Genomic DNA, 25,104 nt, shown 5'->3' with positions numbered 1-25,104 from the left:
AAGGAGGATTCAGTCTAATGTCTTCATTCGCAGGGGGTGCCAACCTCACAGGTCATGTCCTCTCTTAACTCAGAACTGAGGAGATGTCTTCTTTTCCTTTTCCAAGAGCAAGTAACTCCCTCGTGGTTCTCCTCGTGAACTCAGATTCAAGAAACATCTGGTTCTCACTTATCCACACAACAGAGAGGAATGATTCTGTAGGCTAATTGGGTGACCTAGCCCTCTCCCTGGAAGACCTCAGGCCTCCCCCTTCTCCAGGGACTCCTGACATCTCTGCAGTGTCAGGTCCTCCAGCATTTTAAAACATGGCAGTTACACTATTGATTTGTGTTTCAAACACTGTTGAAAATAACACGAACTGGGAGATCTACCTAAGGGCAGTGAGAGGGGCTATCTTGGTCAGGTGCCTAATGCAGACAAACGTTTGAAGTTTATGGATTAGCGTGTGAATGCTTGGACATTTCCTAGAACGTTTCCATTTATTTTTAAAAAATTTTAAGAAAATTTATTGGGGTGACATTAGTCAACATGAAAATATAGTTTCCATGTGTGGGTTACTAATTTACAAAATCTGTATATAGGACCATGTGCCCACCACCCAAAGTCAGATCTCCTGTCACCTCATATTATGATCCCTTTCTTCCCCCACCCCCTCCCTCTGCAGCCACCACACTGCTGTTTGTGTACATAAGTTTCAGTTTTATATTCCACATATGAGTGAAATCATACAGTTCTTAGCTTTTTCTGTTTGACTTATTTCACTAAAACAACCAGGCAGCCAACCAGATGGGAGATGGTATTTGCAAACAGTAGCTCTGACAAAGGTTTAATTTCCAAAATATATAAAGAACTTGTAAAACTCAACACCAAACAAATAAACAATCCAATCAAAATGTGGGCAGAGGACCTGAAAATACACCTCTCCCAAGAACATACACACAGCCAATAGATACATGAAAAGATGTTCAACCTCACTGGCCATCAGGGAAATGCAAATTAAAACTACAATGAGATACCACCTCACACCTGTTAGAGTGGACATTACCAACAAGACAAGCAACAAGAGTTGGAGAGGTTGTGGGGTAAAGGGAACCCTCATTCACTGCTGGTGGGAACGTAGACTGGTACAACCACTATGGAAAGCAGTCTGGTGAGTCCTCAAAAAAATTAAAAATAGAGCTACCATATGATCCTAGGAAGGTTTAATGACAATCAGGGGTGGGCAATCTTTTTGACTCGAGGGCCACAATGGGTTCTTAAACTGGACCGGAGGGCGGGAACAAAAGCATGGATGGAGTGTTTGTGTGAACTAATATAAATTCAAAGTAAACGTCATTACATAAAAGGGTACGGTCTTTTTTTTTTTTTAGTTTTATTCATTTCAAATGGGCCGCATCCGGCCCGCAGGCCGTAGTTTGCCCACGGCTGCAATAGATGAAAAGGAAGAAAACTGTGAAGACTCTTTGAATGAAAAGGGGCAGGAGAGAAAGAGAAAGGAGAGAGGAACTCAGTGGGCTTCCTTTTCTCTTCCTTTCACTGGGAAGTGGCTTTCCATGGGTGGGAGCAGTTGCGGACCCCTGTGGGAATAACGACCCAGGTGGTTTGAGGAAATAACACACTGATGTGTTTAGGAGAATAAGAACACAGCATTTATTTAGTGACTTCTGTGTACCAGGTGTTTTTAAACACATCCAGTATAAACCCTAGTCTCAGTCCATTTGGGTCGCTATAACAGAAACAGAACACTATAGAAAGGGTGGTTTATAAACTGCAGACATTTATTTCTCACACTTCTGGAGGCTGAGAAATTCAAGATCCTGACACCTGCAGATCTGGGATCTGGTGAGGTTCTGATTCCTCATTCATGGCCATCTTTTCGCTGTCACTTCTCAGGCAGAAGTGGGCAAGGACTCTCTCAGGCTGACTTTACAAGGGCACTAATCCCATTCTCGAGGGCTCCCCCTTCAGGAGCTTTATCACCTCCCAGAGCTCCACCTCTGAATACCATCATCTTGGGGAATTTCAACAAGTGAATTTAGGGAGACACAAACATTCTGTTTATAGCACCCCTATAACTACTTTATTGAGTAAATATTTTAAAAAGGAAACCCTGAGGTTCAAAGACCACCATCAGCGAGGGGAGCCCAGGTTCAAAGGCTGGTCCTAGTGACCCTTAAGACCCTAAGGGTCTTTTCCCTCTGATTTCATTTTCTCATTGCCACTTTACCCCTGACACTTCACTTGCCTCCCATGCTTCATCTGTGATTTAGTTGGGCAAAACTGTTTGGGCTTTTTATTAACAAAGATACTCTCCAATTTAAGGAAAGTTATATGACATTAAATCCTATGGGTGCTTGCTTGTTATAGTTTTACAATTCAATATTGCAAAGCCATCATAATTCAAAGCACTGCTGGCTTGGTAATTCACTTCATTAACGGTGCTGCCCGAATAAAATACACAGCCAATTAGAAATAAACAAATCCTTGGAAAGTATGATTACACATTCAGGAAGCACAGAAGGTGAGGCATGTAGACAGAAGGAGGGAGATGAAGGACAGCTGTGGGGGAGAGGAGAAAAATCATATCAGGATAAAGAGGGATTTTATGAGCCCATATGTACTCCGTGCACAGTGTTTTTGGAAGGCATTTCTGAGAAATATTGGAGAATTAATTATGGAACTTTCTTGTTTATATCTCTGCCTGTACACCTCCTGCTCCCTCACCTCCCACATCCAATTTATTTTGAAGTCCTGTCAGTCTTATCTCCAGAATAGATCTTACATCTGGTGGCTGCTCTCAGACTGCCGGGCAGTGTGGTGCCAAGGGCCACGTCCGTATCCCAGTCTCCTCTCTTTCTGGGCACTCAGGACAGGCGCGCTTTTCTGACTCCCACATTGCGATCAGGCCGGGCATGTGACTAGTTCTGGCCAGGCTAGAGCGTTCAGACCCAGGGTAAGGCTGCATCTGGCCTCTTCTGCTGCAGCAGTTATGGAATCAGGCTGTTGAAATGAAGGTGCACAGCTGCCTGGAAAGCCGCCCAGCCATGCAGTGGGCATTTCATGAGCAAGTTAACAGAGTTTTGTCATGTAAAACAACTGTGAGTTGGGTGTTTTTTATGACATCATAGTCGCAGTGGCCATCATCTCTCCCCTAGAACCCTCTTAACTTTATCACATTTTCTGTATCCTGCTTCCTCTCATTTCATTCTTCTGTGTAGTGAACCTCTTAAAACATACATTGGGTCACATCACTCTCCTGCCCCAAACCTTCTATTGCTCCTTACGCAGATAAATTCACAACATGGTTCACCAGGACTGTGTGCTCCGGCTCTAGTTACTCCAAACACCCGTTAGCCTTTAGCTGTGAGACCCACCTGCCTTCTTTCAATTCCTCAAACATTCTGGGTTATATTCTGGGGCCTTTGCACATGCTTTTCCCTCTGCCTGAAAGTCCCCCTCCCCGTCCCCAAACACACACTTCCCAAAGTTCATCTAGCTCATTTGGATTATCTTCGAGATCATCACCTAAAGCAGTGGTTGGCAAACTGCAGCTCGGCAAACCACGGCTTGCATGCCACATGCAGCTCTTTGGCCCCTTGAGTGTGGCTCTTCCACAAAATACCGACTTCTGCGCATGGGCCACGAAGTTTCAATCGCACTGTTCGTGCACTCCTGCATGTGGTATTTTGTGGAAGAGCCACACTAGAGGGGCCAAAGAGCCGCATGTGGCTCGGGACCTGAGGTTTGCTGACCACGGAAAAGGATGCCATCTCAGGGGCCCCTGAATATGCAGGGGTCTCCTCATTACACTCCTCTAAGGCACCCACTGCTGTTTTAATGATCCTAATCACAGCTCATAATTCTATACTATATTCATTTGTGTGGTTTTTGGTTTGATGTATCTTTCTCCCTAATCAGACTGCAAGCTCCGCTAGGGAAAGGGACCATGCCTGCTTTACCCACCACCACATCCTAAGCATCCTGTGCCTGGCCCCCAGCCCATATTAAGTTATCTTGGACAAATACCTTCAGGATGGTCAAATAAATGGATTGATAGTAGTCAGAGTTGTATGCATAATTTGAAGGCTAAGGAAAATGATGTTACACGTTTTTGAGCATTTACTATATCAGGCATGGTGTCAAGTGCTTTACATCCATTTCCATGTCATTGTACATATCATGACAATAACACTATGAGGGAAGGACTGGAGATGTGGAAGCTGGTGGCTGGAGTGGTTAAGTAGGATGCACATGTCCACAAGTCTCCGTAGCTAGCCTGACTCCATAAGCCCTTGCTTTTTTGCTGTAGTTAGTCCTTATCGGGGGGATATTTTTCCACTGATTTCTAGATAGAGTGGAAGGGAGGGAGGGAGAGAAGCATTGATGTGAGAGAGATACAGTGATTGATTAATTGATTGATTGATTAGCTGCCTCCCACACGTGCCCGACTGGGGCCAGATTGAACCTGCAACCCTAGTACGTGCCCTTGACTGGGAATCGAACCTAAGACCCTCCCGTGCTCTGGCTGACGCTCTAGCTACTGAGAAATACTGACCAGGGCCTTACTTTTGTATTCGGTTTTGTTCCAGCTCCAATTTTTCAAGTTCATAAAGCAATAGCTATTAGGAAGTTGCTATTGCAAAAGGCCCTATTTCGTGGCTACTATAATAATCAAAGGCCAGATTCACTTTGCATTCTTTTTGGAGAGAACTGTTGATCTCCTGTGCCTGCATGCCTCCTACCAGAGACAACATCTTTTAAAAATAAAGTCTGCTCACACACACAATGGTTAAACTATTCAATAACGCGTTCATTGCACATAATAACTTCAAAAGAAGAAAACATGATAATATAACATCTTCCAAAGGAGTTCTTTTCTTTTTGACATTATAGTGTGAGATTTCTTTTTTAGACCCATCAGAAGTGAAAATATCAATTTCCTCTTCCACCGAGAAATCTAATAATGGAATACAAACCAGACTTCATTTGAGCACACTTTAGCAATTAAATCTGGTTTCTGTTAACAGCATCTTGTAAGCTCTCATTTTAAATCAACCTTTCTTTAAAATCTCTTCCATGAAACAGCACCGATCTGAATAAGTTGCTCCAGCCAACGGAGAGGTGCACGAATCTGCAAGATGGCTTCCAGACGCTCTCTAACAAGACGAAAAGGTAAGTTCTACACTTTTATATTCTAAATATTTTATAGCATGCTTGAAATCATCCGGAAACTAAGACTGTTCAGGCCTGACCTTGAGCTTGGATGCTCCCGTGGGTGAGGAGGACGGGCCAGGAGCCGGGCAGTGTGGCCCAGGGTCAGACCCTGGCGGCAGGGACTCACCCTGCCCTGGGTCACATTCAGTAAGAACTGTGCAGTTCTGCAGGCTAACCTTCATAGGCCCTCAGTCTTTTTGAGAACCCTGTAAACATTCTGGACCTGATTTTAGAAAAATGCTCACTTATATTAAAGTGCTTGCAATCCCAAAGGATTTACCCCAAATCTCGGCTGTGGCACACTTCCCCACACCTGCTTACAATCCTGTATTTCTAGAGCATTCTTGACACCATCTTCTCCAAACTGGGGAAAAGGAGATCTAAAAGCTACAGAGCTTCAGACGTAGAAGCGCCGCGGTGGCCTGGGGTCAGAGGGCAGCGGCCCTGCCTTGCTCCTGTCATGTGGGAAGGAGCAGAGGCTGACGTTGCTGGCCCAGAAGGTGCCTTTGGGGTGGAGCCTGTGGTTACACCTGTGATATCCCTTAAAAAACTCACCGCAGTTGCATTTTGCTGTGGGCTTGTCGGACAAAGGTGGGAGGTTATTGAGCAGGTTTCCTCAAGCCTGTTCATGCAAGGGGCCCAGTGACCTTCCCTCCTCCATATTGTTATGTATTTTCTCTTTTTCCCCCTGAACATCTCTCTCTCTCTCTCTCTCTCTCTCTCTCTCTCTCTCTCTCACACACACACACACACACACACACACACACATGCACACACACACACTTCTTCCTCTTTTAAATATAAACATAGTGTTTGTGGGCGGAAGGAGTTAAAAAGGCTGCCTGAAATCCATTCCCTCCCTTCCCTGGGGGTGTGGGAGGTTGTGTGTAGGCAACCTGGTCTAATCTCTTTTTAACTGCACCTCTGGGTTAGGGGCTAATGATATCTGCTGGGAGAAAGTGTCCTTATTGGTTGAGAGCCCCTAACAGGCTGTTCCCTGGCTTAGGGATTATTTACAGTAAATGGGACCCAGGATTTATGAGGCAGGTCTCCCTGGAGAGTGGCTCCTAAGCCAGCGGTTCTCAATCTGTGGGTCGTGACCCCTTTGGCGGTCGAACGACCCTTTCACAGGGGTCGCCTAAGACCATCCTGCATATCAGATGTTTACATTACTATTCATAACAGTAGCAACATTACAGTTATGAAGTAGCAACGAAAATAATTTTATGGTTGGGTCACAACATGAGGAACTGTAGTTAAAGGGCCAGAAGGTTGAGAACCACTGTCCTGAGCCATCCAAGTCCCTGGGTAGAAGGGAACTGTGCCAGGGACCCCACGGACCCACTCCGAGACCTCGCCTACTGTTCGAAGCCAAGGTGCATGCCCAGTGCAGGAAGACAGGACCACGGAGCATCCTTGCTATCCCAGGCTCCTCTGCTTTGTCTGAGACTCTTGACTGACTGGATGGATCCTTGACATGAGTAGGAAAGCTTGATACTAGGCGCGATCTCTGATATGAATTAGTCTGGTTGGACACTCCAATCCGGTACGATAGCTCAGGTTATTACAAAAGGATAGCCCTCTTCAAATTTTTGTTTCCTTTTCCTTAAATTCCAGCTGATGGGCCCTAAGCTTCCCGGAGAAATGGCCTGTGCTGAGGACCTTCCACTTGCCACACCTGACCCACTTTTCTCTCTTCACTGTGGTTTTGTCTGGGTCATTCTTTGCTCTGGGAGGCCAACCTACGAGGACTTCAATCTTTAGGCTCCTTTGTGACCTGGTTTTCCTTGGATTTGACCCAGAGAGGAGCACTAGAAACTGATCAGAAAAAGAAAATAAGGAAAGAAGCTTTCTTATTGTGATGTTCCTCCAGTCAGCTACATCCTTGACTGAAGAAAGCTGTTGCATCCTGAATGAAAGCCTTGACTTTTGTTAGAACCCCTCCCCCCTCCCCTCCCCTCCCCTCCCCTCCCCTCCCCTCCCCTCCCCTCCCTTCCCCTCCCTTCCCTTTCCCTCCCCTCCCCTCCCCTCCCCTCCCCTCCCCTCCCCTCCCTTCCCCTCCCTTCCCTTTCCCTCCCCTCCCCTCCCCTCCCCTCCCCTCCTCTCCCCTCCCCTCCCCTCCCTTCCCTTTCTCTCCTCTCCTCTTCCCTGGATTCTTTAGCTTAGGTATAGGCTATAAATAGTCCCCTGATACTGTACATGGATTTTCCTACATTTGGCCCACACCTTTAGGGAATACCCCTTCTTTAAGCTTTTCTGAAATGACACAATTTGGGCCCTCATTCCTGCCAGGACCCTCGCTTACCGCAGATGGCAAGAATGAACACTTGCCAACGCTTCTCTTCTCAAACAATAAATCCATTGGTTTTGGGGCGGACGTAAAGTAGCTCATGCATTATATATGGGGCTACACATCTGTTTTGATCATGTTGGAGCCATTTGTTTTTGTTTCTTGAGCTCTTTCTGAAACTTCCCCTGAGGGACTCAAATTCGAAACCTCTTGCAGATAAATGGCATCACACCTCATGAGGAGTAGAACTTGGAAAAACCGGTCCTTGCTCTACCATCGCCTATGACAAGCCAGTTGTACTCCTTGCCCAACACGCGAATCGGTGTGTGAAAGTTGCCTTTGACTCTTCACCTCTCTTTCTGACATGAATTATTTTTGCACCTCAAAGTGACAAAAGTCCTCAACGTAAGGTTGGCCCATAGCTGTGCCTTGGGGCAAAGCACTTGGGTCAGCCTGGGGGGAAGAGGGGGGTTCTTGCATCCTGGGAGGTGTTCTTTTCTAAGGCAGAGAATTTGACAACTCTTTTATGTGCACCCACAGGAGTGGTTAACTGTAGGATGCTAATGAAAAGGCCTGTGCATATGCTCTCATGTTTGCTCTCTCGCTTTTTTTCCTGTTGTTTTGTGTTTGGTACTAAGACCTTTTCTGGGCTATTCTTTAGGGGACGGCTTTCCAGTACACAGATAGTTTTCACCTGCTCATGTAATTAGCCTGCACTGGTATTCTGTTCGGCAAAGGTCCAGAGAGAGCAGGCACGGATTGTCCATTGTGGTGAATGTCATTTTGCACACAGGAGACTAATTTTTTCAGTCGTATTGTCTATTATCAGGAATTGTGCGTTCTGTGACCACTGCTATTACAGACTTACAGGGAACAATCAGGAAAGCTATTCAGTGTGTGGTGATAAAAAGTAATTTCATTTTCTTAGAAATAATTATTTAGCTCTGTTTTTGTCATGGTCTGTTGAAGTCTTAGAATGTTGTTCTCTTTCTTCAGCCAATTTGTCCTCTTCAGATTGCTAACATAGAACTTAGGGAGTCAGAGTTATAGTGGGAGAGGAACAGTGCTCCTTTTCTCCACTGGCCTTGACTATATTTTTGAATCAACAGTTGCCATTCTGAGGAATAGGATGGCATGTATCACAATTTTTTATTTTCTGTTTAAGGAGACGATGAACTCCAAAGGGCTTATTCACAATTATTCTCTCCCTGGTGTCAATCACAGACACAGCATATAGTTGTTGCTCATTAAATATTTGTTGAATAAACTAATAGATGAATAAATATACTTCTTAAGCCTTCAATGCATTTTTTCTCTACCATCTCTAATTTCTAGCTCTAAAAAAAGTATCCTGAAATCTATAAACTTCTATTCCTTTTTTGAAACTACTTTGTAACCTCTGTCTTTCTCATACTTTGAATCTTCAGGCTTTCATTGTTTCCCTACCTTATCCTTTCCCCTAGAATGTTTCTCTGGGTTTCTTCAGCCCAATCTTTTTCACCAGTTATCTCAAAGATAAAATATGATACTGTGGCCCTAACCGGTTTGGCTCAGTGGATAGAGCGTCAGCCTGCGGACTCAAGGGTCCCAGGTTCGATTCCCGTCAAGGGCATGTACCTTGGTTGTGGGCACATCCCCAGTAGGGAGTGTGCAGGTGGCAGCTGATCGATGTTTCTCTCTCATCGATGTTTCTAACTCTCTATCCCTCTCCCTTGCTCTCTGTAAAAAAATCCATAAAATATATTAAAATAAAATATGCTAGGTAAGCCACCTTAGCACTGATTATTTTCAACATAGCAAAGATTATTTGTAATTTTTTTCTGACTATATATTTAGCAAAATGATAATTGTCTGGATAACCAAGCTATCTATCTTAGTCCACATTGCTTCAGACCAATGAACTGATTTTTCTTTTTTCTTTCTTTTTTTTTTAGTTGCTATTTTTTTTATTATTATTAGTTAAGGTATTACAAATGTGTCCTCATCCCCCCCATTAACCCCCAACCCCCGCCCCCCCGCCCCTCACACTCATGCTCCCATCCCCCTGTTGTCCATGTCCATTGGTTTGGCTTATATACATGTATACAAGTCCTTCGGTTGATCTCTTCCCCTTACCCCCGCCCTCCCCTACTTTCCTGGTTTTTCTTTTAAAAAATATAATTATAATTGATTTCAGAAAAGAAGGGAGAGAGAGAGATAGAAACATCAATGATGAGAGAGAATCATAGGTCAGCTGCCTTCTGCATGCCCCCTATTGGGAATTGAGCCCCCAACCCAAGCATGTGCCCTGACCAGGAATCGAACCATGACTTCCTGGTTCATAGATAGATGCTCAACCACTGAGCCACACCAGCCAGGCCAATGAACTGCTTTTTCTAAGAGCAGATATTTTTAGGGGGTGACTCAGGAAATGAACTCATTTCTCCCCTCCTGGGTTTTTCTGCTCTGTGTCTGTGCCTTTTTCTTCTTTGTGCTGCTCTTCTGTTTTCCCAGATGATCTTAGATCCTGAGAATATTTACAATTATACTTGTTTGATGTCTGCCATTTGGTCAGGGTAGATGAACTGCTCTACCAAAATCTTCTAAAACTCAATGTTATAACACAAAATTTTATTCTCTCTCATACAACATTCAATATAGATATTCCTCCTCGATTAGGCAACTCTCCTAATATTGACTTAGGGATTCTGGTTCCTTCCATTTTACATGGTAGCCATCTTCAGCAGATGATCCCAGGCTTGCGAGCGAATATGCAGATGCTATGGAGAAAGCACATACAGCTTGGAGGAGACACACATCACTTCCATTGTTTGGAACAGGCCCACATAGGTGTTTGTGGTCATGTGACTGGTTTTGGCCAATAGATGTGAGTGGAGTTTGTGTGCGGTTGGCATCGGGAAACATAGTGCCTGGCTGGGAAGCTGCTTAAAGCAACAACTATCCTATCGAATAAAAGAGTGATATGCAAATTAACAGTCACTCCGTCACAAAGATGGCGGCACCCAGGCCCCTCAGCTTGCCAGAGTCCCCCAGTCCTGGGGGGGCAGCCACTGAGAGCGGGCAGCGTGAGCAGCCAGGGCCAGACACTTGCTTCAAGGCAAGCGTCCCACCCTGGCCCCGAGGGCCTCTGGGCAGTGTGCACACGTGGCCTTCTACATGGAAGTTCGGCAAGCATGTCCCTCCCGGGCAACCCTTAGGCTTGCTGCTTAGGTTGTCTTTCCTCCTGTGTCTGGAGGGAGGCTGAGGACCCACAGTTGCGCAGTGTTTCTGTCCCTGGGACCACAGCACCACAGGCTACAGGGCACTGGCACCCTCCAGAGCTGGGTGCTGCTGTGGGGAGCAGTGCCCACTCTCTGGGATCCACCTGCACCTGGCATGTTCAGGGGAGGAAGCTGGGAGCAGACAGATCCTGGGCTGGGGAGTAGGGGGTGGGGTAGGGAGCAGGAAGAGAGGAGGTCAGGGTGATTCATTCCAATGGATCTCACTCCAAGGCTTCATTCAAATGAAGAAAGCTCTCCCGTGATGTCAGAGCCTTGGACCTTGCCTCGGGCTTCTCTGACTCCCCCACCCTTAGGCTGCAGCTCACCACCTTCAGGGAGGGAGGATGTTTGAGAAACCAGCCTGTCTGGTTGGAAAAGAGTGCGGGAGCATCCCTCTGTTCGCTTCTGTCTGTTTTCTCTTTGTAAATCCCATTTCCGGTTTTCTACACTCTTTCTAAGGGTGACCTGGCTTTTGACAGCAAAAACAGACTCCTCTACAGTTTCACAGCAGACCTCATGGACTGATTCTGTTGTTTTGCCCTCAGAAACCAGCAGGCGTATATGTCATGTTCATGTAAAAGCATTCAAACCTGTAGAGAACTTTTACAAGTTTACTTGAGCCAAACTGTCCACACTTGCCGGGAAGCAGAATCTCAAGGGGTTGGGACAATGATCTGGAGAGTGGCTGTTTTTTCACTTTGTTTTATTCATTCTTCTTTTTTTAAAATTTAATATATTTTCATTGATTTCCGAGAGGAAGGGAGTGGGAGAGAGAGACAGAAACATCATCGATGAGAGAGACTCACTGGTCGGCTGCCTTCTGCATGCCCCCAACTGGGGATCAAGCCTACAACAAGGCAAGCGTCCCACCCTGGCTGAGGAGAGCCTCTGGGCCTCAGAGAGCCTCTGGGCAGTGGGCACGGAGTGGCCAGGCCCCACAGAGAGCAGAGAACCATGGGGAGTGGGCCTAAGCTGTCAGGGCTCCTGGATTGGAGAGGGCTCCCTTGAGGGCGCCCAGATTGGAGAGGGTGCAGGTCGGGCTGAGGGACCCATCCCGGTGCACAAATTTCTTGCACTAGGCCTCTGGTATACTATCAAATGAAGCACCAATTAGCAGTGGTGAACCAGAGTCATCTGCCGCATATACAGGGTGTCCAAAAAAATGTAACACACTATAACAGCTGATAGCTCAATTTTTAAAATGAAATGTATTTAAACAAATATGTTTATTGATTTGAAAGAGGAAGAGAGAGGGAGAGAGATAGAAACATCAATGATGAGAGAGAATCATTGATTGGCTGCCTCCTGCACACCCCCTACCTGGGTACTGGGCTCGAAACTTAGGCATGTGCCCTTGACTGGAATTGAACCTGGGACCCTTCAGTCCACAGGCCGATGCTCTATCCACTGAGTCAAACCGGCTAAGGCTGGCAAGTATTTTAATAAACATTGCTTTTAAAATTATTCAGAGTGTTTAATAAACACTGCTTTTATAATTATTCATTTTTGAGGACACCCTATATTAAATAACTCCACCATTCTCATCATTCTATTGCCTATAGGCCACCAAGATGTTTTTTAAAGGTGGGAGAAAACATTTTTTTTAAACAACAGCAATCTCATATCTTTTAAAAAAATATTTATTATTGAAAGTATTACAGATGTCCCCCTTCGTTCCCACACCAGCACTGACTCATCATAAACACATGCCTTCCGGGAAAGCGGAGCTGACATTTCACAGGACAGTCAACCAGAGACAACTTGTCATGACATTAGAGAACTGATTTGAGCTTGAGAGGGATTACAGTGAAATGCCATTGGAACTCAAGAAATTCCCCCAGAGATCTATTCGTTTCAAAAGCAAAAGGAAATAAAAATCAGTAGTACAAATTCTCATAAAACTAGGAAAACCCTCTCGTTTTATGATACCTTGAGCTTACATAAAGATTGAGTTTTAGCCCTGACCAGTTTGGCTCAGTGGAGGGAGCGTCGGCCTGCGGACTGAAGGGTCCCAGGTTCGATTCCGGTCAAGGGCATGTACCTTGTTTGCAGGCACATCCCTAGTGGGGGGTGTGCAGGAGGCAGCTGATCGATGTTTCTCTCTCATCGATGTTCCTAACACCCTATCCCTCTCCCTTCCTCTCTGTAAAAAAATCAATAAAATATATTTTAAAAAAAGATTGAGTTTTAGTTTTTCTTCCCTTTTCTCTAAATTAAATACAGTTCAGTTTGTTTTTATTTAGTACATTTCTGACTTTATAGCCAAAGCTTTAAAATAAAGAGAAGAAACGTTTAATGACATGGAGTTAGACACATGCTAACCCCAGGGAGAATCTTTAGGTGCACTACTCCTTTTAAAAGTTTAAAACAGGAAATCTTCTATTTCAAAGATCCTGAACTTCTTGGGGTAGCCTAATTATCACTAAGGAAGGAAGGAATATCCAGCCATACAAAACCTTTCTCCCTTTTGGAAATGTTTTACCATCTCTGTCTCTTTCTCATTCTCTCTCTCTCATGCACACACTAATTAAATTGGGGAATTCCCAGGAGCATACAGATAATGTTATTTATTTTGACAAGAATTTGCAGTTTGTTAAAGGAAAGATAAGATATGGCATTTATAAACAATCGTAATTATAATGCATCTCAACAGATGCAGGAAGCAGATTTTTCTTCACGGCTGAAATATGGCCTCATGAGTTCCCCATATCTGGGTCTTGCACACCAGGCTGGGTTAGTTATATACGAAAGGGATGATAACTCATGACCAGACCACGTTCTTCTTTTTCGACACGAAATGGACAAGGGAGTTACTAAAAATGGAGGGGAAGAGAGAAGCAATTCACACTGTGAACATGATCTGCCTTGTGAATGGCCTCTCTGGCAAAATTAAATGAGGCAAGGAAAGATGCTGTCTGTTAAATGAAAGGTGATAAACAAAATTCATCAGGTAGATGTGGATGCCTCCCGAGCTGCTGTAACCCAGCGGAGTACAGGTGAGACATATGCCCTCCGCATAAACAGTGTGCCACTACCCCCTGGACCCACTGAGGGCCCATTCCCTGTCTCAGCACCAGAGCATAAAAAACAAAGTTTCCAGGTGGGAGCAAATACATTGTTTATCTGTTAGTGAGAATGGGGAGCTCACACTAAAGAAAGGTACCAAAAAGGCCCTTTTGAATTTACTGATCAATCCCTAAGGGTACATGAAAACACAAGCTCACGTAAACAAGATTCAAAATACAAGGAAGCAAGATAATTGAAGTAATATCTATTTTTTAGGGTAATTGTTAAGGATTTAATTAGATAATGCATGAATGCATTTACCATGAAGTAGCAATAATCAGTAACTGCTAAGAATGCCTATACCATAGCATTTGGAAATTTGTGGTCTTTATGATTTGAGCAAGGAACCCCCTTCCTCCCCCAGCAGGCTGGTAAATTGTTTAAACAAACAGCTAAAGTCAAATACTGACCTCAGATTCCAGTGAACTAAATTTTATAAAAGCCCTATTTATGGGTTTGCACAGGCATCTTTCTGTCAAACATTATCCTGTCTCAACATTTTAAGTGGCAGGAAAGGCCACAGCAGCGCCTTGCTCACCATTGCTATTCTTTCCTTTTCCCTTGTCTACCAGAGGGGCACACCCTGGCTGAAGCTGGAGTTCATCTGAACTTGGCTCCTGGAGGTGATGGGAGTGATCCTGGGGGGAGGGGGTAAGACAGGAAGCCAAGCTCCCCTGGTTCTGCCAGAACTGTGCATGATAAGCAGCACCACCACATCAGACAGTAGGCCAAGGTGTGAATTTGGCATTCAGGATCATGTTAATGTGTAAGGTAATATAGGGAAATGGTATAAAGTCAGGGTTACCCTGTGTTAGGTGCACAATCACCATTGGTTCACCTGCCAGCACTTTTGGAAGGATCAGTTTATTATCAGGGCCTTGTTTGGGGTGGCAGTGGGGGACTGATTTGTTCTGATCTCAGGAAAGAAAAGCAAGTAATATCTGGAGAGCTCCCAGGAGCCCAGACCTTTGTGTGAGCACCATGGCTAAGGGTGACCAAAGGGTAAACGTCCCTTTAGGGGCACAAAACCCTGGACACAAAAAGTTGGTGAGGGTCATGAGTTCGCCTTCTCCATTGATTAGCCTGGACTCAAGCCAGCCTACTTTGACAGCCTTTCGTTTTATTTATAAACTAGTGGCCCGGTGCACGAAATTCGTGCACATTAAAAGGGAATTAATTAGTGAGACTCAAGAGTACTTCTGCAGAGAACCAAGATGGCGGCATAGGTTAACGCCGGAGTTTGCTGCCTTGAACAACTGCTTCAAAAGTGAAACTAAAAGACGGAATGGACATCACCCAGAACCACAGGAACGCTGGCTGAGTGGAAGTCCTACAACTAGAAGGAAAGAAAAACGAATACGGACACTCAGAGGAGGCGCAGTGCTGAAGTCAAATTCTGAGGTGCAGAGTGCACGTAGAGCGGGCTGGCGACGGAGGGCGCGGTTGGCGTTTTCAATCGGGAGGGAGTCGCAGACTCTGAGCTCCACATCCAGGAGAGTCTTTAGGGACCCAGACTCAAACGGGAGAAGCGGGACTGTCTGGCTTCGGTCAGAGCGAGTGCAGCTTTCTCCCCGAGGTTTGCAGGGGTTACTGGGACTCAGAGAGGCAGACCCCCTGGGGACAGGACTGAGAGCCACCATAACTGCTCTCTCCGGCCCACCCTGTTGATCCTGTGAGACCCGCCCCGCCCAAGCCCTGCACAGAGGCATTTGCCGGATAGCCTCAGGCAAAGGCTAAATTAGCACTTCCCTAGAGGACAGAAGTTCTCTCACTGCAGACACAGCTGATTCTCACAGCCACTTGGCCTGGAGGTCAAACCCTCCCTGGTATTAGCTACAACAATCAAGGCTTAACTACAAGACTGTGCACAAAGACCACTAAGGGGTGCACCAAGAAAGCATAACAAAATGCGGAGACAAAGAAACAGGACAAAATTGTCAATGGAAGATATAGAGTTCAGAACCACACTTTTAAGGTCTCTCAAGAACTGTTTAGAAGCTGCCGATAAACTTAATGAGATCTACAAGAAAACTAATGAGACCCTCGATGTTATGATGGGGAACCAACTAGAAATTAAGCATACACGGACTGAAATAACGAATATTATACAGACTCCCGACAGCAGACCAGAGGAGCACAAGAATCAAGTCAATGATTTGAAATGCGAGGAAGCAAAAAACACCCAACCGGAAGGGCGGAATGAAAAAAGAATCCAAAAATGCGAGGATAGTGTAAGGAGCCTCTGGGACAGCTTCAAGCGTACCAACATCAGAATTATAGGGGTGCCAGAAGATGAGAGAGAGCGAGATATTGAAAACCTATTTGAAGAAATAATGACAGAAAACTTCCCCCACGTGGTGAAAGAAATGGACTTACAGGTCCAAGAAGCGCGGAGAACCCCAAACAAAAGGAATCAAAAGAGGACCACACCAAGACACATCATAATTAAAATGCCAAGAGCAAAAGACAAAGAGAGAATCTTAAAAGCAGCAAGAGAAAGAAACTCAGTTACCTACAAGGGAATACCCATACGACTGTCAGCTGATTTCTCAACAGAAACTTTGCAGGCCAGAAGGGAGTGGCAAGAAATATTCAAAGTGATGAATACCAAGAACCTACAACCAAGATTACTTTACCCAGCAAAGCTATCATTCAGAATTGAAGGTCAGATAAAGAGCTTCACAGATAAGGAAAAGCTAAAGGAGTTCATCACCACCAAACCAGGATTATATGAAATGCTGAAAGGTATCCTTTAAGAAGAGGAAGAAGAAGAAAAAGGTAAAGATACAAATTATGAACAACAAATATGCATCTATCCACAAGTGAATCTAAGAATCAAGTGAATAAATAATCTGATGAACAGAATGAACTGGTGATTATAATAGAATCAGGGACATAGAAAGGGAATGGACTGACTATTCTTGGGAGGAAAGGGGTGTGGGAGATGCGGGAAGAGAATGGACAAAAATCGTGCACCTATGGATGAGGACAGTGGGTGGAGAGTGAGGGCGGAGGGTGGGGCGGGAACTGGGAGGAGGGGAGTTATGGGGGGAAAAAAGGAACAAATGTAATAATCTGAACAATAAAGATTTAATTAAAAAAAAAAGAGTACTTCTTCACTTGAGCCCTATTCATGGGCATTTGTAAAACTGCTTTCTTATATCCTAAAATAAATATTGTGATTGTGTGATTTCACAAAGAAAAAAAAAAAGGGAATTAATTAGTGAAAATATTTTAATATTGCTATTTGCCCTTTCTCTATAATAGAAGTGTGAGAGATGAAAGGAAATTAGTAAAATGTATATGAAAATAATATATACATTTATTCATAAATAAACAGTAACAAAAGGATATAACAACAACAGAGGCATGATATAAAAACAACCAAAACATGATATAAAAACAACAATGATGCAAACAATGACTGACAAAGTGATTAAACTTATTCTAATATCTCCCTGTATACCACATTAAGAGTGAAAACACTTTCAGATTGCTTGACTAATTTCCCTTGTGTTGAAGTATTTAGAACTTTAATGTCACATGCTCTTCAAACTAGAGAGAAAGCAACATATAACTGATCATGTGTGAAAACGGGTTCAGGTAGTAATATTCCTACTCTGTCTAGAATTTGTCCTTGTTATTTATTAATAGTCATCACAAATGCTGGCATCACGGGAACTGTTGTTGAATCAATTTAAATGGGAGGCCAGTGCCAGATGGGGACAAATCAATTCTTGGAATCAGAACAACCTCTCCCTCTGCAGATCCTGTTAATACTTCAGCTTCGATAATGTTAGGTCTTAATTTTTTGATAATAAATCTGGTACCATCTCAAAGACCCCATTTACTATTGAGATTTCTCAATAGCATGATGATTGCACCCACTTTCAATTTTAATTTATTACATGGCATTCCTGAAGGAGTAATACTATTAAGAAATTCGATGGGAAAATTTTCCTTTTCAGCATCATCTGCTGAATCAATGGAATCATCACTCACATATGTGTGAAAATCTCCATCGAGTATACCCAAAATTTCTTCATTTAATTTTTGAACGTGCTCAATTTCTGGACAAAAAATTGCAAGTTTAGATATGTTTTTAATATTATCTATAGATATACTATTTCCAAAGGTAGCTTCAATAATAGACCCATTACAAATCATTTCACAGGGGATTTCAATAATATCCATTCCTAAATGAAAACTGCTATCAAGTTTGCCATCTCCAAGTTTTACTAACCAATTCACTATAAGCAGAATCCTCTGATCTCATTTTTGTTGTAAGAGACAACTTTCTGAAACATCCCCAAACTTTGTAGTACTTTAAACTTATTTGTACTATGGCCGATCGCATAGCATGCGGTACAATACTGAGACATTGTAGAAAATCCCCTCCGAGAAGGAGAACTTTCCCACCAACTACAACATTCAAATTCATAATTTCTCTTAGTAATCTGTCTATAGTGCTTATAGCATGACTGGATGCCATGGTGCATTAATCAATAATGAGAAGTTGGGCCTTTTTAGCAACTTCACTGTTTATATATAGAGTCTAGAAATTGAAGTTTCATTTAGTGGAATGGGTAATTTATATTGGGAATGAAAGGTGCTTCCACTGAGAATTAAATTTGCAGCAATTCCTGTAGACTCTGTGGGTAAAACAGTACCACCACGACCTCTACTATAATGTATTAAAACTTTATGAAGATATGTCTCCATGCTCTGAGGGCTGGTTCCTGCCTCAAACCTCACCCTCCCGGGAAACAGCTCGGGAAGGGCATAGCCCTTGGCAACATGACCCCGGACTCAATGCGTCCATGCACTGAAAACCCGTTCCTGCCTCAAACCTCACCACCCTTACTGGAAACGGCTTGGGGAGGGCATAGCTGTTGCTAAGAGGACCCAGAACTCATTGCGGCCACACTCTATGGGTGGGTTCCTGCCTGAAACCTCACTGCCCTCGCGGGAAACAGCTCAGGGAGGGCACAGCCGTTTCCAGGATGACCCCTGCAGGACTGACTTCCTTCGGGTTGGTTGAGCCTCAGTTGTGACATTACACCCAGGGTTTTTATATCAATAGATGAGTAAATATGGAGGAGGATCAAGGCTCAGACTTTCTTCTAGCAGCTTTTCTTTGCTTAAGCAAAGGGAAGAATAAGAAGAGTGTCATATAAAGCTAAATGTCACCATAGGGAACACTGCTATTTTTTATGTGAGGCCACTCTTAAATACAAGCAAAACCAAGCAAGCTCACTCCCTGGGTTGCTTGGGACAGGAAACAGGTAGTTTGCATCCAGGAGCAAACTCAGGCTGCAGAGTCTGGAAAACTTGAGTGTGGGTCCTGGCTACACTGTTTATTGGCAGCATGAGCCTGGGCAATGCACTTCTCATATCTGACCTCACTTTCTTCTATAAATGTAGGATGCTTGAGAGATGAAATACAGGGTCGGGCAAAAGTAGGCTTACAGTTGTGAGTACAGTTTATTCTGTATTATTATTTATTAATTATTGTATTATTTTCCATTTGAACAACTATAAGCCTACTTTTGTCCCATCCTGTATTTATAAAGGCTGTAAAACTACACATATCACTCAATAAGCCTTTGATAAATGGTACCTATTTTATGTTTGCATTAAGGCTAAAGGGTATTAAACAGCAAACTTTTCAAGTTCTAAACAAGTTCTAAACAAGTCAGGACAGTGGCGAGAAAAATGAATTCAGAGCTAGTTAGAATCACAGCATGTGAGTTCAGGTAGGAATCTTAGAGCCCATCCAAACTATTTATGCATAGCAGTGAAGGAACTGTGTGTGTGGCAGCAGAATGAAAACCAAGAAAAGCTGTCCCTTGAATTTTACTTTTTTGAAAATGTTTTCAAACAAAGTTTTACAGTATAATTGAAGGAGTTTATTGAAGAAAACCAGAAATATATATATATATATATATATATATATATATATATATATATATATATATATACTAGAGGCCTGGTGCACAGCCTGGCCTGTTCCCTCAGCCTGGCCTGTTCCCTCTTGCAGTCTGGGACCCCTTGGGGGATGACCACTTGCTGGCTTAGGCCCACTCCTCGGGGGATTGGGCCTAAGCTGGCAGTCAGACATCCCTCTGGCAGCCCAGGAGCCCTAGGGGTATGTCCACTTGCCAGCGGGGACCAGGCCTAAGCTGCAGTCGAACATCCTTAGCGCTGCTGAGGAGGCGGGAGAGGCTAGCACCACCACCGCTGTACTGATAGCCATCAGCCTGGCTTGTGGCTGAGCAGAGCTCCCCCTTGGGAGCACACTGACCACCAGGGCCAGCTCCTGCATTGAGCATCTGCCCCCTGGTGGTTAGTGTGTGTCATAGTGACTAGTCATTCCCAGTCGTTCTGCTGTTAGGGTCAATTTGCATATTACTCTTTTATTATATAGGAGTGCCTGGCCAGCCTGGGTGAGGGGCTGAAGGCCGTTTTCAGGCTGGCTAAGCCCCCCAGTGGGGACCCTCACCCCATGACGGTGTGGCCAGCCTGAGTGAGGACTGATGGCTATTTACAGGCTGGCCAAGCCCCCCAGCGGGGACCCTCACCCCATGAGGGTGTGGTCATTCTGGGTGAGTGGCTGATGGCTGTTTGCAGGTTGGCCACAGCCCCCAGCCACCCAAGCTCCCAGTGGAGGCTGGCTGGAAGCAGGTATCTGGGATTTATTTGTCTTTTATAATTGAAGCTTTTTGCCATGAGCGGAAGCCGCAACCAGCTCAGGGCAGGCGGGAAGCTTGGCTTCCTCCATCACTGGGCAACCAAACCTCCTGCTTGCTCCAGCTCCGTGGCTGCCGGCTGCCATCTTGGTTGGGTAAATTTGCATATAGTCACTCTGATTGGCTGGTGGGCATGGCTTGGGTGTAGCGAAGGTATGGTCAATTAGCATCTTTATCTTTTATTAGTGTATATGTATATTTTAGGTCACTGAACATGAAACAAGAATCATCTTTCAAAGATCAGGGAAAAGGTGTTTGTCTTTGATTTTTCTCACCTCGCAAAGGGCCCCTCAGTTGTTGGGCTGTGTCTCAGAAACAGCAAACACGTGAGACACACTGAGTAACCCTTACACTCGCTGCAGCTGTCTATTTTGCTAGAAAGGAGAGGGTAGTGAAGGATGGAGGAGTAGATTATGAAATTAGGGATCATGCCCTCTCCTATTTCCTAGCCCTCTCCCCAAAACTCCAAGGGTAATGATTACATGGAAGTCATCCCCAAGAATAGAGAAGGACCCTCACTGGAATATTTATTTTTAAGGCAACTGGAATAAATTTAATTGTACTTCCCAGAGGAGAGCAAGAATTAATTATATAAGGTGGTCACCAAGTCTGGAAACCAAGCAAATCCTTAATTAGTGATTTATTGATATTATATTACAATAAATGAAAAAATAGTATTATATGTATTTTTAGACTTTATGACCACCCTATAGAATCTTTGGACTAGAAAAAAATTAAGATTTTGTTTTCTCCTTGGCTGTCATCTTTAGTCTAGGCATAGCTAGTGCAACATGTTTCCTCAACCGCAGGCTCTATTCCCTTTATCAACTATTTACTCACAGTAGAGAAACGCTGTCAGCACCAACATTTAGCAGCATTTGCAAAAATATTTCTTTTTGTCTTGAATAAAAGGTAAATTATTCTTTTAGTCCAGTAATTCCACATGGTCTTTTTTTTTTAATTAAATCTTTATTGTTCAGATTATTACATTTGTTCCTCTTTTTCCCCCCCATAACTCCCCTCCTCCCAGTTCCCGCCCCACCCTCCACCCTCACTCCCCACCCACTGTCCTCATCCATAGGTGCACGATTTTTGTCCAGTCTCTTCCCGCATCTCCCACACCCCTTTCCTCCCAAGAATAGTCAGTCCATTCCCTTTCTATGTCCCTGATTCTATTATGATCACCAGATTATTTATTCACTTGATTCTTAGATTCACTTGTTGATAGATGCATGTTTGTTGTTCATAATTTGTACCTTTACCTTTTTCTTCTTCTTCCTCTTCTTAAAGGATACCTTTCAGCATTTCATATAATCCTGGTTTGGAGGTGATGAACTCCTTTAGCTTTTCCTTATCTGTGAAGCTCTTTATCTGACCTTCAATTCTGAATGATAGCTTTGCTGGATAAAGTAATCTTGGTTGTAGGTTCTTGGTATTCATCACTTTGAATATTTCTTGCCACTCCCTTCTGGCCTGCAAAGTTTCTGTTGAGAAATCAGCTGACAGTCGTATGGGTATTCCCTTGTAGGTAACTGAGTTTCTTTCTCTTGCTGCTTTTAAGATTCTCTCTTTGTCTTTTGCTCTTGGCATTTTAATTATGATGTGTCTTGGTGTGGTCCTCTTTGGATTCCTTTTTTTTTTTTTAAATATATTTTATTGATTTTTTACAGAGAGGAAGGGAGAGAGATAGAGATTTAGAAACATCGATGAGAGAGAAACATCGACCAGCTGCCTCCTGCACATCTTTCACTGGGGATGTGCCCGCAACCCAGGTACATGCCCTTGACCGGAATTGAACCTGGGACCCTTCAGTCCGCAAGCCGATGCTCTATCCACTGAGCCAAACCGGTTTTGGCTGGATTCCTTTTGTTTGGGGTTCTCCGCGTTTCTCGGACCTGTAAGTCCATTTCTTTCACCAGGTGGGGGAAGTTTTCTGTCATTATTTCTTCAAATAGGTTTTCAATATCTTGCTCTCTCTCATCTTCTGGCACCCCTATAATTCTGATGTTGGTACGCTTGAAGCTGTCCCAGAGGCTCCTTACACTATCTTCGTATTTTCGGATTCTTTTTTCATTCCGCCCCTCCGGTTGGGTGTTTTTTGCTTCTTCGCATTTCCAATCTTTGCCTTGATTCTTGCGCTCCTCTGGTCTGCTGTTGGGAGTCTGTATAGTATTCATTATTTCAGTCCGTGTATGCTTAATTTCTAGTTGGTTCTTTATCATAACATCAAGGGTCTCATTAGATTTCTTGAGGATCTCACTACATTTATTGACGGCTTCTAGACAGTTCTTAAGAGACCTTAAAAGTGTGGTTCTGAACTCAATATCCTCCATTGACAGTTTTGTCCTGTTTCTTTGTCTCCGCATTTTTTATGCTTTCTTGGTGCACCCCCTAGTGGTCTTTGTGCGCAGTCTTGTTGTAGTTAAGCCTTGATTGTTGTCAGCAATACCGGGGGTGATTTGACCTCTAGGCTAACTGGCTATGAGAGTCTGCTGTGTCTGCAGTGGGAGAGCTTCTGTGCTGGATCTCTAGGGCGGTGCTAATCTAGCATTTGCCTGAGGCTATCGGACAAATGGCTCTGCGCAGGGCTTGGGCGGGGCGTGTCCCCCAGGGATCTACAGGGCGGCCGGAGTGAGCAGTTATGGCTGCTCTCAGTTCTGTCCCTAGGGGCTCTGCCTCACAGAGTCCCAGCAACTGCTGCAAACCTCGGAGAGAAAGCTGCCTTCGATTTCCAACCGAAGCCAGACAGTCCCGCTTCTCCCGTTTGAGTCTGGATCCCCAGAGACTCACCTGGATCTGAAGCTCAGAGTCTGAAACTCCCTCCCAATTGAAAACAACAACCACGGCCTCCGCCTCCAGCCGGCTCTGCGTGCACTCCGCACCTGAGTATTTCACTTCAGCACTGCGCCTCCTCTAAGTCTGGGTATGATATTCTCTTTCCTCCTAGTTGTAGAATTTCCACTCAGCCAGCCTTCCTGTGGTTCTTGATGATGTCCGTTCCATCTTTTAGTTGTTTTTTGAAGTGGTTGTTTGAGGCAGCAATCTCCGGCGTTAACCTATGCCGCCATCTTGGTTTCTCCACATGGTCTTTTTACATCTATATATATAAAACCCTAAATAACTAGATGACCAGTTGCTATGACGTTCACTGACCACCAAGGGGCAGATGCTCCATGCAGGAGCTGCCCCCTGGTGATCTGTGCGCTCACACAGTGGGATTGCTGCTCAGCTGACTGATGTGAGCCAGATGAGGGCTCATGCTGGCGAGTGCAGCTGCTTCGGTGTGAGCCTTTCCTGCCTCCAAGGCAGCCCTACTGAGCAGCAGCAGGTGCAGCGGGGCCGGGCTGAGCAGCAGCAGCAGGTGCAGCAGGGCCGGGATGAGCAGCAGCAGTGTGGCGCCTGGCCTAGGCTTGGGCTCGTCGCTGGCCACCTGCCGCTTTGCACACTACTACATCCCTTGAGGGGTCCTGGATTGGGAAAGGGCGCAGGCCAGGCTGAGGGACCCCACTGGTGTACAAATCTGTGCACCGGGCCTCTAGTTTATACATAAGATATGATCTTTTAACATTTATGTAGGTGAATTTTTCTTACTTTTTGAGGATTTACAAAAGACCATGAGATTTTTATTTTTCCACACAAAAAAAGAAAGGAACACCCATGATAGTAAGACCAGCAGTTTAAGTAGACCCTCTAAGAGCTCAGTTCCTGGTGCATGAAGTGATCTGACATCACCCCCTAGCTCTGAGCTCTGAGAAAGGAAGTTCAGAGGCATAAAAGCCATAAGTATCTATAGGGAGAAAGGGAGGGAAGGAAACAGATGTAAAAAACACAGTCTAATAAAAAGAGGAGAAGCCAAATCCTTTCATTCCAGGATGTCTGAAAAGGAGAGATTCTACGGAGCATAAATGCAGAAAGGGAGATGTTGCTCTAACAAAACAAATTGTGGATACAGTTGCTCAAAGTCAGAGAAGTGACCATTGTGAGTAATTGGTTTCAACCTCATTGTCTACAGGGGGCACATAACAGAGAACATGGGACAAATCCTGGGCTACATTCCTTGGCATTCTTAGGCCTACTGGTGCTAAGGTTCAACAGCCCTTAGGGGGCGGGAGAACTAGAGACCACCACCATCATGGGTAAAAAGGCTACCACTATGGCAACAACATGACGGTAAAAAATCCACTAGAGCTTGGGTTATACCAGTGATGACGAACCTTTTGAGCTCGGCGTGTCAGCATTTAGAAAAACCCTAACTTAACTCTGGTGCTGTGTCACATATAGAAATTTTTTGATATTTGTAACCATAGTAAAACAAAGACATATTTTTTATATTTATTTTATATAATTAAATGCCATTTAACAAAGAAAAATCAACCAAAAAAATGAGTTCGCGTGTCACCTCTGACACGCGTGTCATAGGTTCGCCATCACTGGCCGTTATACACTGTTTGAAATCCAGCCTGTCCTCATTTTCTTGTGAAGGGCTTGACGCCTGTGCAGAGGCATCTTCAATATGTGCAGCTGC

General features: G+C 44.4%; 1 protein-coding gene across 2 annotated transcripts in view; it reads left to right on the top strand.

The window, feature by feature from the left end:
* The window catches only part of ST8SIA6 (ST8 alpha-N-acetyl-neuraminide alpha-2,8-sialyltransferase 6), a gene marked incomplete at its 5' end in the record, with an annotated part of 154,993 nt that overhangs the window by 54,611 nt on the left and 75,278 nt on the right, over positions 1 to 25,104 (top strand). For both annotated transcript variants that reach the window (XM_081091339.1, XM_081091338.1), the window contains one exon: positions 5,086 to 5,172. In XM_081091339.1, the coding sequence (XP_080947465.1) occupies positions 5,086 to 5,172 (87 nt within the window). The remainder of the gene's footprint in view (positions 1 to 5,085; positions 5,173 to 25,104) is intronic.

Source organism: Myotis nattereri (assembly GCF_964212035.1).
Source record: "Myotis nattereri genome assembly, chromosome: 1".
Taxonomy (NCBI): domain Eukaryota; kingdom Metazoa; phylum Chordata; class Mammalia; order Chiroptera; family Vespertilionidae; genus Myotis; species Myotis nattereri.
The sequence above is the reverse complement of the archived record's forward strand: the minus strand, read 5'-3'. Positions and strand labels throughout refer to the sequence as shown.